Source organism: Elephantulus edwardii, unplaced genomic scaffold (genome assembly GCF_000299155.1).
Source record: "Elephantulus edwardii isolate Elephantulus edwardi_28Jun2011 unplaced genomic scaffold, EleEdw1.0 scaffold00119, whole genome shotgun sequence".
Taxonomy (NCBI): Eukaryota; Metazoa; Chordata; class Mammalia; order Macroscelidea; family Macroscelididae; genus Elephantulus; species Elephantulus edwardii.
Genome location: NW_006399869.1, coordinates 2,600,902 through 2,612,313, shown reverse-complemented (window position 1 = coordinate 2,612,313; position 11,412 = coordinate 2,600,902). Strand labels below are relative to the sequence as shown.

Sequence of the window (11,412 nt, the reverse complement as noted above, 5' to 3'; positions counted from 1 at the left end):
GGAGGGAGAGGAAGTGAGAGAGACAGAGATTAAGAATACTTGATTCTCTGGAATCTTGAAGATTGTCTCTGCTGCTGGACTTCTTGTTTCTGTGGTCTACATAGTTCTTTCTTGCTTAAGCTCATCTGAATGACTATCTGTCTTTTTTTTTTTAAACCTTAACCAAAATTGGTAGTAAGCTAGAGAGTTGACCTAGGGGGAGAGAAAGAAAAGTATGACAAGGGCATGGAATTAAATAGTGAGAACTAGAAAGAAGATCTAGATCAACAGCCTTTGACAAAACTTGATTAGAAAAGTGGATACATCCAATGCAGAAGAAAAGATATTTTTTTAAAACGTGGACATTAAAGGGATTTGTGGAGTCTCTGAAAGAAGTGGGAGTGGTTAGGATGAGGAAGCGGGTTTGAAAGAAACAACAGTTAAACCTTGACATCCAATTTCCCAGAAAAATTGGGACTGTGTTAACTCTTGATGGCAGAATCTATGCTATACTAGTATTACAGTATAAAACCAACAAAAGCAATTTATTTATGCTTCATGTCTACGTTCATAATATAATACTCACTCATTGATGTCATGTTGGAACTGACTCATCCGACCCTCCAGCAGGTTTCTGGAAACTGTAATTGCATGGGAAGAAATTGGCAGTCTTTCTCTCATGGCTCCCTTGATGGCTTCAAACTGCCAGAGAGATGACGCTTGTGGACTAGCAGTGCAATTTCCTATAGACTATGCTTTTAGAGCTCCCTTATAATATGACTGGCGTTCTGTTATGTACTTATGAGTTGGAAACTGCTGTTAGCTCACACTTTATAGGATTTTCAGAGGCTATAAATCTCATGGGAGGAGATTGCTTATCCTTCTCCCATGGAGCATCAGATGGATTTGCACTGCCTGCCAATAGGTTGGCAGCACAACCCTTTAACAGCAGGCCCCCAGTGTTTATAATATAATAGGAAATTTTAAACGCCCATTATTTCTGTTTCCCAAGCATCATCCAATTCTTGTCCATCCTTTCCTCCAAAAGCAAATTTTACTGCAATGAGTAGTGGTTCTCAAAGTGCACTTTCTCTATCATCTGGGTACATGCACTTTAAGGGCCCTGCTCCAAACAAAAGGCACCAGACACTCTGGAGTTGGCTTAAAGCAGTTATCTTTCTTAAAGCAAGTCTTCAAGTTTACACAACTTCATACTAAGTTTGAGAACTAATGGGAAGAGTCTTCTTTACATGGTGACTCTAGAAAAGGTGAAATAATCTTCCACTTAGTGCCATGAATTCACACGGTAAGATTAAGTCTCAGCATGAAAAAACAATCTTACCCCAAATCTCATTATTAAAACAACAGTTAAGCAAAAGTCACATTTCATCAAGGAAATCTACTGCAAAAGACTTCTCTAGAGTTCCAGAAAACAAAAATGTCACTTTGAAACCTAGGGTGAGCTTGAATCAAGCAATAGTATTTTCAAGCACCTTGTACTTGTGTAAAAACTTATCAGTGAAAAAAGAAGACAGAGGAAAAAATTGGTCTATTTGGTTAAAGTGTTGGCAAATAATACTGAATATACCATTGCCCACTTGAAGAAGGGGGGAAAAAATCCACCTTAAAAAGAAATACTTTTCCTTGGAAGTGAAAATGTGAGATTTGCTTTGCTTGGTTAGGACACATCAAAGGGAAGTCCAGTTGTTAGAAAATGGCATCACATTTGGTAAAGGAGAATGCCAGCGAAAATAAGGTACATCTCAGTGATATGCACTTCCACAAAAGCCTCATAAATGGGCTCAAATGTGTCAGAAATCTTGAAGATGTCACAGGATGAAACACTGTTTACTTCTGTTATACTTAAGGTTGGCATGTGTTGAGCTGACTCAACAATTAACAACTTATTAAAAAAAGTAACAGCAGCATAACTATATGTGTACTTGAACTATCTTATAGGCACTGTTTTAGGCAACGTAGGGAGCTCTTGTGACCTAGTGGTGAGAAACTGTGCTGTAATTCCAAAGGCATGCAGTTCAAATCAACCAACCAGCTGCTCCATGGGAAAAGAATGAGCAATCATCTCGGGTTCAACTTACTGCTTCTGAAAAACTGCTGGAGGGTCGGCTATGGGTTCGTTCCGACTGACTCAAGGGTACTCAGTAAAAGAACAGGATACTTTAGAGAACAAATCTGATGTAACCAATCACAAAAATAACCCAATGTCACCAATGAAAAATTATATTGTGAAAAGGCATGTTAGGAGAGCTAAGTGTTGGTGAGATGGTCAGGAAGGTCCTTTAAATTGAGATGTGAATAATGACTAAAAGTTAATCTGGAAAAGGACATAGGGGGACTAGCATAAAGGCTGTCCAGGCACCAGGCACTTTCAAGGAACTGAAAGCAGACCAGTGTGAATGAAATTAATATCAGAGCAGACCTGTGTTCCAGAGGGTTTTTATTGGTTGATTTTTTGGAAATAAACTGACAAATATTTCCTCCAAGGTTCCTCTGGATGGATTGAAATCATCAATCTTTCAGTTAGTAGCCTGAAGTAGTTATTGTTACTGAAGGATATTTAAATGAGAGGCAGACCTTATAGAAAGACTATACAGAGACCTATAAATTATATGAAAGATTTTAAAGTCTGCACTAAAGAAAATCATCATGTCATTCAAATTTACAATTTTGTAAATAAGAGAAAGTCCTTCTCTCTGCCCCAAACTATAGCATATTGTTGTTTGTTATTGTTAATTGCCGTGAATGAAAGACCTGAACGTTTGTATAACTTTAATTGTTTCTCCAAGTTCATAGGGTTTCCAAAGGCAAGCTGGTTCAGAAGTGGATGCCACTCCTCGTTCCAAGCTTGTTTTAATCAGGGAGCTCCACCAAACACTGTTCACTGTGGGTAACCATTATTGCATTTGACGCATCAGTGTCACAGTGTTTAGCATCACAGCCACCATGAGTTACCTCTGTAGAGCAAATGGACAGATCAGTGCCATACCACTTAGGAGAATGTTTGGCCAATAACAGTTAAAACCAGGCACTCGGCCCCAAATTTCTTTTCCAATTGGAGGCTGAATACAATAAACTCACACCCAATTGTGACTAATCATTCCACCCTAATCCTCACCAGAACTAGAAAACAAGCCTCTATAGGATCCAGCTGCTCCAAACCACTTCCCAACCTAGATTCCAGCCCCATACTGGTGACCAAATCAGTATATTATAGTACCATTATTTAAAATAATTCTAAACAATAATAAAGTATGGCGTAGTGTGCATTGTGTTGCATTGTAAACCAAAAGGTTAGTGGTTCACATCCATCAGCTGCTCCAAGGAAGGATGATGGACAGTTTCCTCATGTAAAGATTTACTGTCTCAGAAACCCAAAATAGAATCTCTTTTTAAAGTTACAATAACCTGATACATTTTCTTTGAATAAAGCTTAAATGAGGGTGGGAAAGAGGGTAGCAAATATATAAGGGGACTAAATGGCAGGAACAGAAAAGAGGAAAGAGTTTAGAACCTCTTCTGCTTTGTGGTTGTGACTAAGCTTGTTCCTGTCTTTATGTCTGCAGCAGCAGAAGTGCAAGCTCCTGTGAACTGCATCTCTCGGGAGTCATAATCCTCCATGATTCAGGATGGGCTGCTGCTCAAGCCGTGTCCATTCGGTAGCTTGTCTCCTACATAATGTCTCATTCAATGATGTCATTTACTTTCCAAGAATCACTGTCACCTCTCTGATAATGAATACATATATCTTTTTTGCAAAATTTTTAATACCTTTGTGCTCCTGTCCTGTCTCTTGTAATAAGTACAATTGCATAACTGTTTAGTGTTACACTGTGTGTTACCCATTAATGATTGAAAAATTACAAAGTTAGCCCTGACTAACTGCTCTGCTGAGTTTCAATCGCAATTTGCATAATGTCTACTGGACAGCTGACTCTAGAATGTCACTGTCACCACAAATAATGTGCTGCAGCTCACCATCTCTTTCCCAAACCAGCTTCCTTTTTGACCTCTTCTGTCTTTGTAATAAATAACAATCTATTTTTCCATGTTTAATTGCCATCCTTGACTCTTATGTCTCATAGTCTCAACACTTCCAAGTAATAAGATTATTATTATACATTTGGTAGGAGTCCTTAGATGGTGCAAACAATTAAGAAAGGTCAATTCAAACCTTTCCAGAAGAAAATCATGAGAAAAGCTAATGATCTACTTCTAAAATCTTTTGGAGGACAGCTCTACGGGGCAATATAAGAGGTTGTTATGAGTTGAAATTCATTTGACAGAAAAATATTTATTTGTGGTTGTTGTTAGGTGCCATCAAGTTCAGTACATCTCAAAACAAGCCTAAACCCTCTTCTATTCTGCATCATCCTCACACTTCCCAACACACAAGAGCCCATTGAAATAGTCACTGTGTCAATCCACCTGGTTGAGGGCCTTCCTCTCCTTCGCCAACCCTCCACCCTTCCCAGAATCAGGTCCTTCTCCAAGGAATAGCCACTCCTAGCAACACGCCCAAAGTACGTGAGGAGAAGCCTCATCATTCTTGCCTTCAAAGAGCACTCCAGCTGCACCCTCTTTAAGACATCGCTGTTTGTTCTCTTGCTAGCTTGATGTAATTTATTTCACTTTCCATTGCTATGATTCTTATTCTATCCCTACGTACCTCACATAGTAGGATGTTTCCTTCATATTACAGCTTGTTCTCTGAAATTAAGATTTCTCTTCCAGACTATGTATCTTCAGAGATGTAGGTGAACACTGTAACTCTATAATGCTCCACCAAACCTGCCTCTATTTATCTACCTACATACCTACTATCTGTGTTGTCATTGTTAGGTGTCATTGAGTTGGAACCAACTCATACATGACCCTCTGGGGGGTTTTCAGATGGAGACAATCCCATGGGAAGAGATTTGTCATCTTTCTCTCATGGCTCATGCTACACTAGAGAATTTGAATGGCATACCTTTGGGCTAGCAATGCAACTCCTTACCACAAAACTATCAGGGTTATATGTGTGTGTATGTATGTATGTATGTATGTATATATGTATATGTATATGTATGTATATATATACACACACACACACACACATATATATATATAAATGTGTGTATTTGTAAAGATAAAAAAGTACAAACACAAATATATAAAAATATAAATAGAAATTGCTTTAAGCAGGAGTGATATCCACTTGCTAAACACCATGCCTCCAGAAACTCTACAAACTTTCATAAATGTCAATAGTTCAAAGGCTTCAGGTCTTTTATTCATAGGGTTGCTATGAACAGAGCTCTGGTAGCCTAGCAATGGGGAGTTTCAATGTCAACCAAAAGATGGATAGTTCGAATCCACCAGCTGCTCTGTGGAAGAAAGATAGGCAACCTCATTCTCTGCAATTTACAACTTCTTAACACCCTCTTGAGGGTCACCTATGAGTTGATTCTGACGTGAGTTTACACATATAAATTACAAAACTTTATAAGAAAACTGTAGAATTCCACTGTATAAAAGAGACCTTCATGAAGCCTTTCTGGATCCTGCTGATTTTTCTCAACATCTGAAGAGCCTTCCTGAGACTTAAGAAACCCATTGAAACAGTTTTAAATGCTCAGAACAGAGTTGAAATGCTATATACATTTCCTTCACATTCTTTTTTAAAGTTAATTCTTATTAGTCTAAGCCAATCTCCCAATTTAATCACCAGAAATCACACAAAGTTCTTAAATAGACAAGTTCATTACTTTTCCCTATGTGGACTAGTTATTCTGCTTGCCTGAGATGGCTGGAATAGTGATTCATGCACTCCTAACAATCTAAATTCTCCTCTCTCATTTAGAGTCCTACCTCCTCTTGAAGAGGCTCTGTATTGTCAAAGCTTAGAGAATTGTTTTCACATTCTTGCATCATTTCTAGTTATTTACCATTGTGCTGGGTCTTGTCCTATACTTTTGTCCAGTGCTTTTGTATTTTCAAGTGTGTGCTCAATTGTTACCACTTATCAAGGAGCAAGTTTTTCATCACTTTTTTAATTCTCAGTATCTAGAAAATAGTTGCCAATAGCATATTTGATAACCTACAACAAGAAGTAATACTTACGGTACCATTAATCTAATGTACATTAAGAGACTGTAGGTTCTGAAAAAGTTCCTCCAGAATATTACTTTTAAGCCAGGAGAATCAGTAATGACTAGTAATTCTTTAAATGCAAGCATTGTGGGTTTGTTTTTTTTCCTTCTGCTCTTGTTGTTTTTTCTCTAATAGCCATTGACTCCATTAGAAATGAGGATGGCAAGATTTCTCTCAAATACTTTGGAACATGTTATCAGGAGTGTCTGGTGTCTGAGAAAGGGTTTAGTAAAACAAAATCAGAAAAAAGAGGAAGACTTTCAACAAAAATGGATTGACACAATCACTGTAACAATAAAATCAAACACAACAATGATTGTGTGGATGATGCAGTACTGGACAGCTGTACATAGTGTTGCTATGACTTAAAACTGACTCTAACAACACCACCACCTAACAGTGGCACCCAACAACAACAGCTTCTTTCTGGCAGTCTTCCATTAAATTTTATACTGGAAGTAAACTTAGGAAGTGACAACAGATGGTTGCGAATGGGGATTTCTTGGGTTACAAACAGAAGTAGTGGTTTAGACTAGTTCAATTTTTCAGCAGAGTCACAGTTAATCATGTTCAAAAGATTACAAGAAATAGTCAAACAAAACTAAAATTGCACCACTTCCTTTTAAAATCTGAACGTTTTAAAAATAGAGTTCAGAACCCTTAGCCTGTTTTACATAGCCCTGTTTAGTGGATTTCTTCTTTCCCTTACCACTGTCATCCTCTCCACCCACTCCTTCCTCACTAAACCCTGGCCACAATAGCCAAGTCCTTCTTTCTCCCTCACTTCACGCTATTAGCACTAGCATCCTAGAGTTCTTTCCCACTTCCTTCTTAGATTAATTCCTGCAGTCCTTTGAGCCTCAGTCTGCGGGTCACTAACTCAGAAAGCTCTCTGACTTTCCACAACTGGTTATTTTTCCTGTCATCTACTCTCACCATATTTATCACATTAACATTTATATATGGATCCTGACTGTATTTTGTACCTGTGTTTTCCCTTGATCTCTAAGGACTATAATAGCAGAAACTACACACATGATGCCATTTGTCAAGATCTAGAAAAATGTTTGGTACATACTAGATACTTGATGGGTATTTGTGGAATGAACAAGCAAATGAGCACTTTATGAATGATCATCTTATAACTTTTATAAGAAATGCATCATTCTAATGTTATTAATCTATGTAGCTTCATTCTCCATCTTACTTTGCCCTCAGTAGACATAAATAACATTTTCTGGGTAATCTGATTCACAGAAGAACAAATTCATGTTTTATAAAGCCACCTCAACCTTTAGGAAAATGAACTAAACCCATCAAGCATTTTGTAGCAAAGGGTTTTTTGCTTCCAGATAAAATCTTATAAATATAAATTATTTTGTGTGATATGAAATTTTTTTGTATCTTTAATGATTTATTTATAATTGCCTCATTTATGCATATCAATATCAATATTCCTATGACTTTTTCAAAAATGGAATTCTTTTGAAATATATACTGTGGATAAAAAGTGGAAGAATGCAATCTCGTAAACTAGGACATTTCTACAAAGTGAAACCCTTTAGTATATCAGTGTCACTGAAGTTAATGTGGTTTCCATCCTCAAAGACTCCAGTAAACTCAGAGAGAGGTCTACAAGCTGTGCCTGTGCACTTTTAGTCTTGAATCCTTGAGTTACACATTTGAAGAACAAATGAGCACCAATTTCAGAGGCTATCCTCTGAAATCAGAGCTAGAAGGGACAAACCTTTAAGAGCTTTCTGTCAGAGGGCTAGCAGTTTAGCCCTTTGCCCTGAAAAACCTAAAGTTTCATACAATTTCATTTAGATTCTCTCCAGCAATGTTAGTCTAACTAGAATCAGTATAAGACTTGTTGGGCTTCACAGTCTCCTTGCCAAAATATAATTCTAATGAAAAGAAACTAAAGAGAAAGGATCACTAATGCTATTCTGTAATAGCTTCTAAATCCATGGATACATTTTATGTGTTGTTTTTCTAATGCCCACCTTTTCTTTTTTATCAATTTATATCAATGAAACAGAATAAAGTGCAACTTTGGGAATAGGTGCCGGACACATACCCAAGTCATAGGAGGAAGTTATGCATTTGAATGACATCAAGTCTTTCTCAATAGTGACTAACCTGCATACTTCAAAATTATCAGACTCATCATCGTAGATGGCAGAAGACTTCTGAACAGAGGTATTCACCTGAGGCCCAGTATCATCCACACACTTGCCAACTTCTGGAGCATCCAGTATTTCAGTGCTGGAATCTCTCTCCAAAAATCTTTTCTTGGTTGTTTCAGTTTGCTTAGGATTATGTGAGAGCTGAGGGCCTCTTTGGTGGCATCTACCTTTGATTTCCTCACGAATCCTTGAGGATGCGCTCATCTCAAAGGATTCTGTAGGCATAGAAAGACTGCTTTCTTGGTACTTTGTGCTCTTTCCTCTCCGCTGATTTAATAAGCAACTCTCACAAGTGAGCTGCTCTTGTTGGTTTGTCCGTTTGGCTCCCAAATCAGCAAGTTCAGTTCTACTAGGAGTGAAAGACTCATCTAAATTTCCACAAGACTTATTATCATTTATCCTTCTTCTCCGTGAGAGTCTGAATTGAATTTGAGCTCTTCTTTTAGCCTGAATCCAATGACTCTCATCTGAAGATGATGAATTTGAAGAATCTGTCTGAAGCTCACTCCACTTGGGAGTTGAGATTGCAAGGTGAAAGTCATTTCTTCTCCCTTTCGTCTTTTCACCTGCATGCTCATATCTCTCTGAAGTCCTTCTCCTCCTCCTAGGCCTCTGTTTTATTGGTTTTTGACCAGACTCTTGCCTAGCAGAACTGAGCACCACGACAGGGGTGCAATGCTCAGACGCATCTTCTGAAATGTCATGCAAGATGTCAGATCTGGCAGAGCAGCAGGCAGAAGATGGGCAATGAGGATGGAGAGGAAAGCCAGGAAAAACAAAGAGAGAGAAAGATGAAAATGAGAACATGGGCTAGAAGGTGGTAAAAGAAAGAACAACTGAAAGACATAAAATAAAGGGAGCAAATTAAGCCAGTACAACTTCTCCATAGACAATATAAGATAGAAGCAAGAGCTACACAGGTAAACAAGGAACACAATACACTAGAACTAAAGGAAATGGAATAGGTTCATTTGCCCAGCACTTACCTGCAGATGTCCTGAGTAGATGGACAGACAGACAACCGTGACTGGCTCCTGGGAGCTGTCCCTGTTGTTGGACTGCTTGCCTGGAGAAACAAGTTAGATAATTTGGCATCTTGGTTCAGATAATACATAGTTGATATCTTGCTTTTTTTCCACATATTTAAAAAATTACAACAAATGTGGCTGCCGGTCATGTTGCTCATATGCAGCTCACAGAATACAGGAAGTTAGACTGTTCTGTTTGCAAAAATAAAACTTATTTGAGGAACTTGGAGCAGCTGAGAAGCTGTATCACTTTGCTGTTTCTTCATTTGTGAGAAAGATCATTTGACACTTTCTATTTTGTTACGGTAAACTTGGACTGGCCTAGTTTGCCTTGAAACAAATGGGTAACACTTTAAGGTCCTATGTCACAAGGATAAGAACTACGTGAGAAACTTGGATAATCAAATGGCCAGTAATGTTTTTCTGCAGTTAACATTAGGTTAGTATCTAAGAGATAATATAGTTGAAAATAATTTGTGATATTTAAGTCTATGGTTATTGCTATTACTATTAGTCATTGACACAAAGAAATCTATCACAGTGCTATTGACCTTTTATATCTCTTAAGCCAGTCATCGATCATATTGAGTCTAAAAAGAAAAGAAAAACACACCAAAAAAAACCCTAGAAACCAATCCATTGCTGTTGGGTAAATTCCAGCTTATAGCAATCCTGTGGAACAGAGTAGAGCCGTCCAAAAGACTTCCAAGACTGTAATCTTAGCAAAGCAGACTGCCACATCTTGCCCCAGCGTATAACTAGTGAGCCTGAACTGCTAACTTCATTTAGCAATAAAGGCCTTAAATGTGGCACCACAGGACATACTGGAATGCAAGGGCACATGAAAAAAAATAGGTTATTGATACAAAGTTCAACACATTTCACTAAAATCCTGCCTTTAGAGAATATTATTTTTACTCCCTTTGACTTATTTGAACTTTTGTGTTTAATATAGACAAAGATGTTAATAATAAAGCAAAAGATCAATCAAGTATATTTAGGATTTATAACCTGAAGACATCATGCTTTGTACAACTAGATTGTGCTTTTAATTCTTTCAGTACAAAACTTGGCTGAATATTATGTGTGACTCACACTTCTAAGTATTTTACACATATTTATTCATTAATATAAGAAACTTATTTGGTAAACATTATACATATTTTCTTGTTTTATAGGAAAAAAAATAGAAGCCTCTTTTCACAAGTAGGAATAGGGAACTAATTAGGGAGCTCTGGTGGTCTTGTGGATAGGGGCTGTGCTGCTAACACAGAGGTGGTACCTCTCTCTCAGTTCAAATCCAGTAGTGGTTCCATAGGAGAAAGGTGGTAATCTCTCTCTTAATTTTTGTTGCTGTTTGCTTTTAGGTGACTTAGAGTTAAATATGATGCGCTCAGCTATGACTTGGTTTCAACTTGATGGCCATGAATTAAGAGTTTTTTTTTAGTTTCTAGCTAAGCATTTTTTGAGTTCAAGGAACTAAAGAACAAATTCAAGCCTCGAGTTGCAATACTTAAGGATGCTTTTGGCAGAATATGAAATGATCCAGGAAGTATTAAAAGAAGATAGAAAGAGTATTCAGAGTCATTGCACCAAAAGAAATTGGTGGAGGGCGGGGAAGATGGCGGAGGTGGAGAGCACAGTGTGAAGAGCCAGAGCGATAGCAGCCTGTGTAGAGAGGATACCAGAGAGTACTTTACGCTCCACAGAGACTGACCATCACAGCGTGACGCGAACAGTAGGATTTTGAATCAGAACTTTTGCTAATACATTATTTTAGAAGCTTTAAAAACCGGAGCCCTGCCTGCTTGTCCTGCAGCGGTCCCACAGTGGTCCCACCGCGGACCCAGCAAAAGCTGGAATCCACGAGCTGGGCTGAGCTGCATTGAGACTCAACTGAAAGGAAAAAGGTTAGTGGGGAAATCGGCTGAATTCTCTTGAGCCCACTAAAACCTGGAGGGTCTGAGGTGCAGCGTGGACAATAGGAATTGAATCATAAATTTAGTCGAAACTTTTTTAAATTTAGGTTGTTTATTTTTCATTTCAATGAACATCTACAGAGA

At 38.0% G+C, this 11,412-nt stretch overlaps 1 protein-coding gene across 1 annotated transcript in view; it reads right to left on the bottom strand.

Annotated features, from left to right (window-relative positions):
• Positions 1-11,412, bottom strand: part of MARCH1 (membrane-associated ring finger (C3HC4) 1, E3 ubiquitin protein ligase) — a 635,452-nt gene that overhangs the window by 197,678 nt on the left and 426,362 nt on the right. The window contains exon 3 of the mRNA XM_006892768.1: positions 9,308-9,387. Coding sequence (XP_006892830.1) covers positions 9,308-9,387 — 80 coding nt within the window. The remainder of the gene's footprint in view (positions 1-9,307; positions 9,388-11,412) is intronic.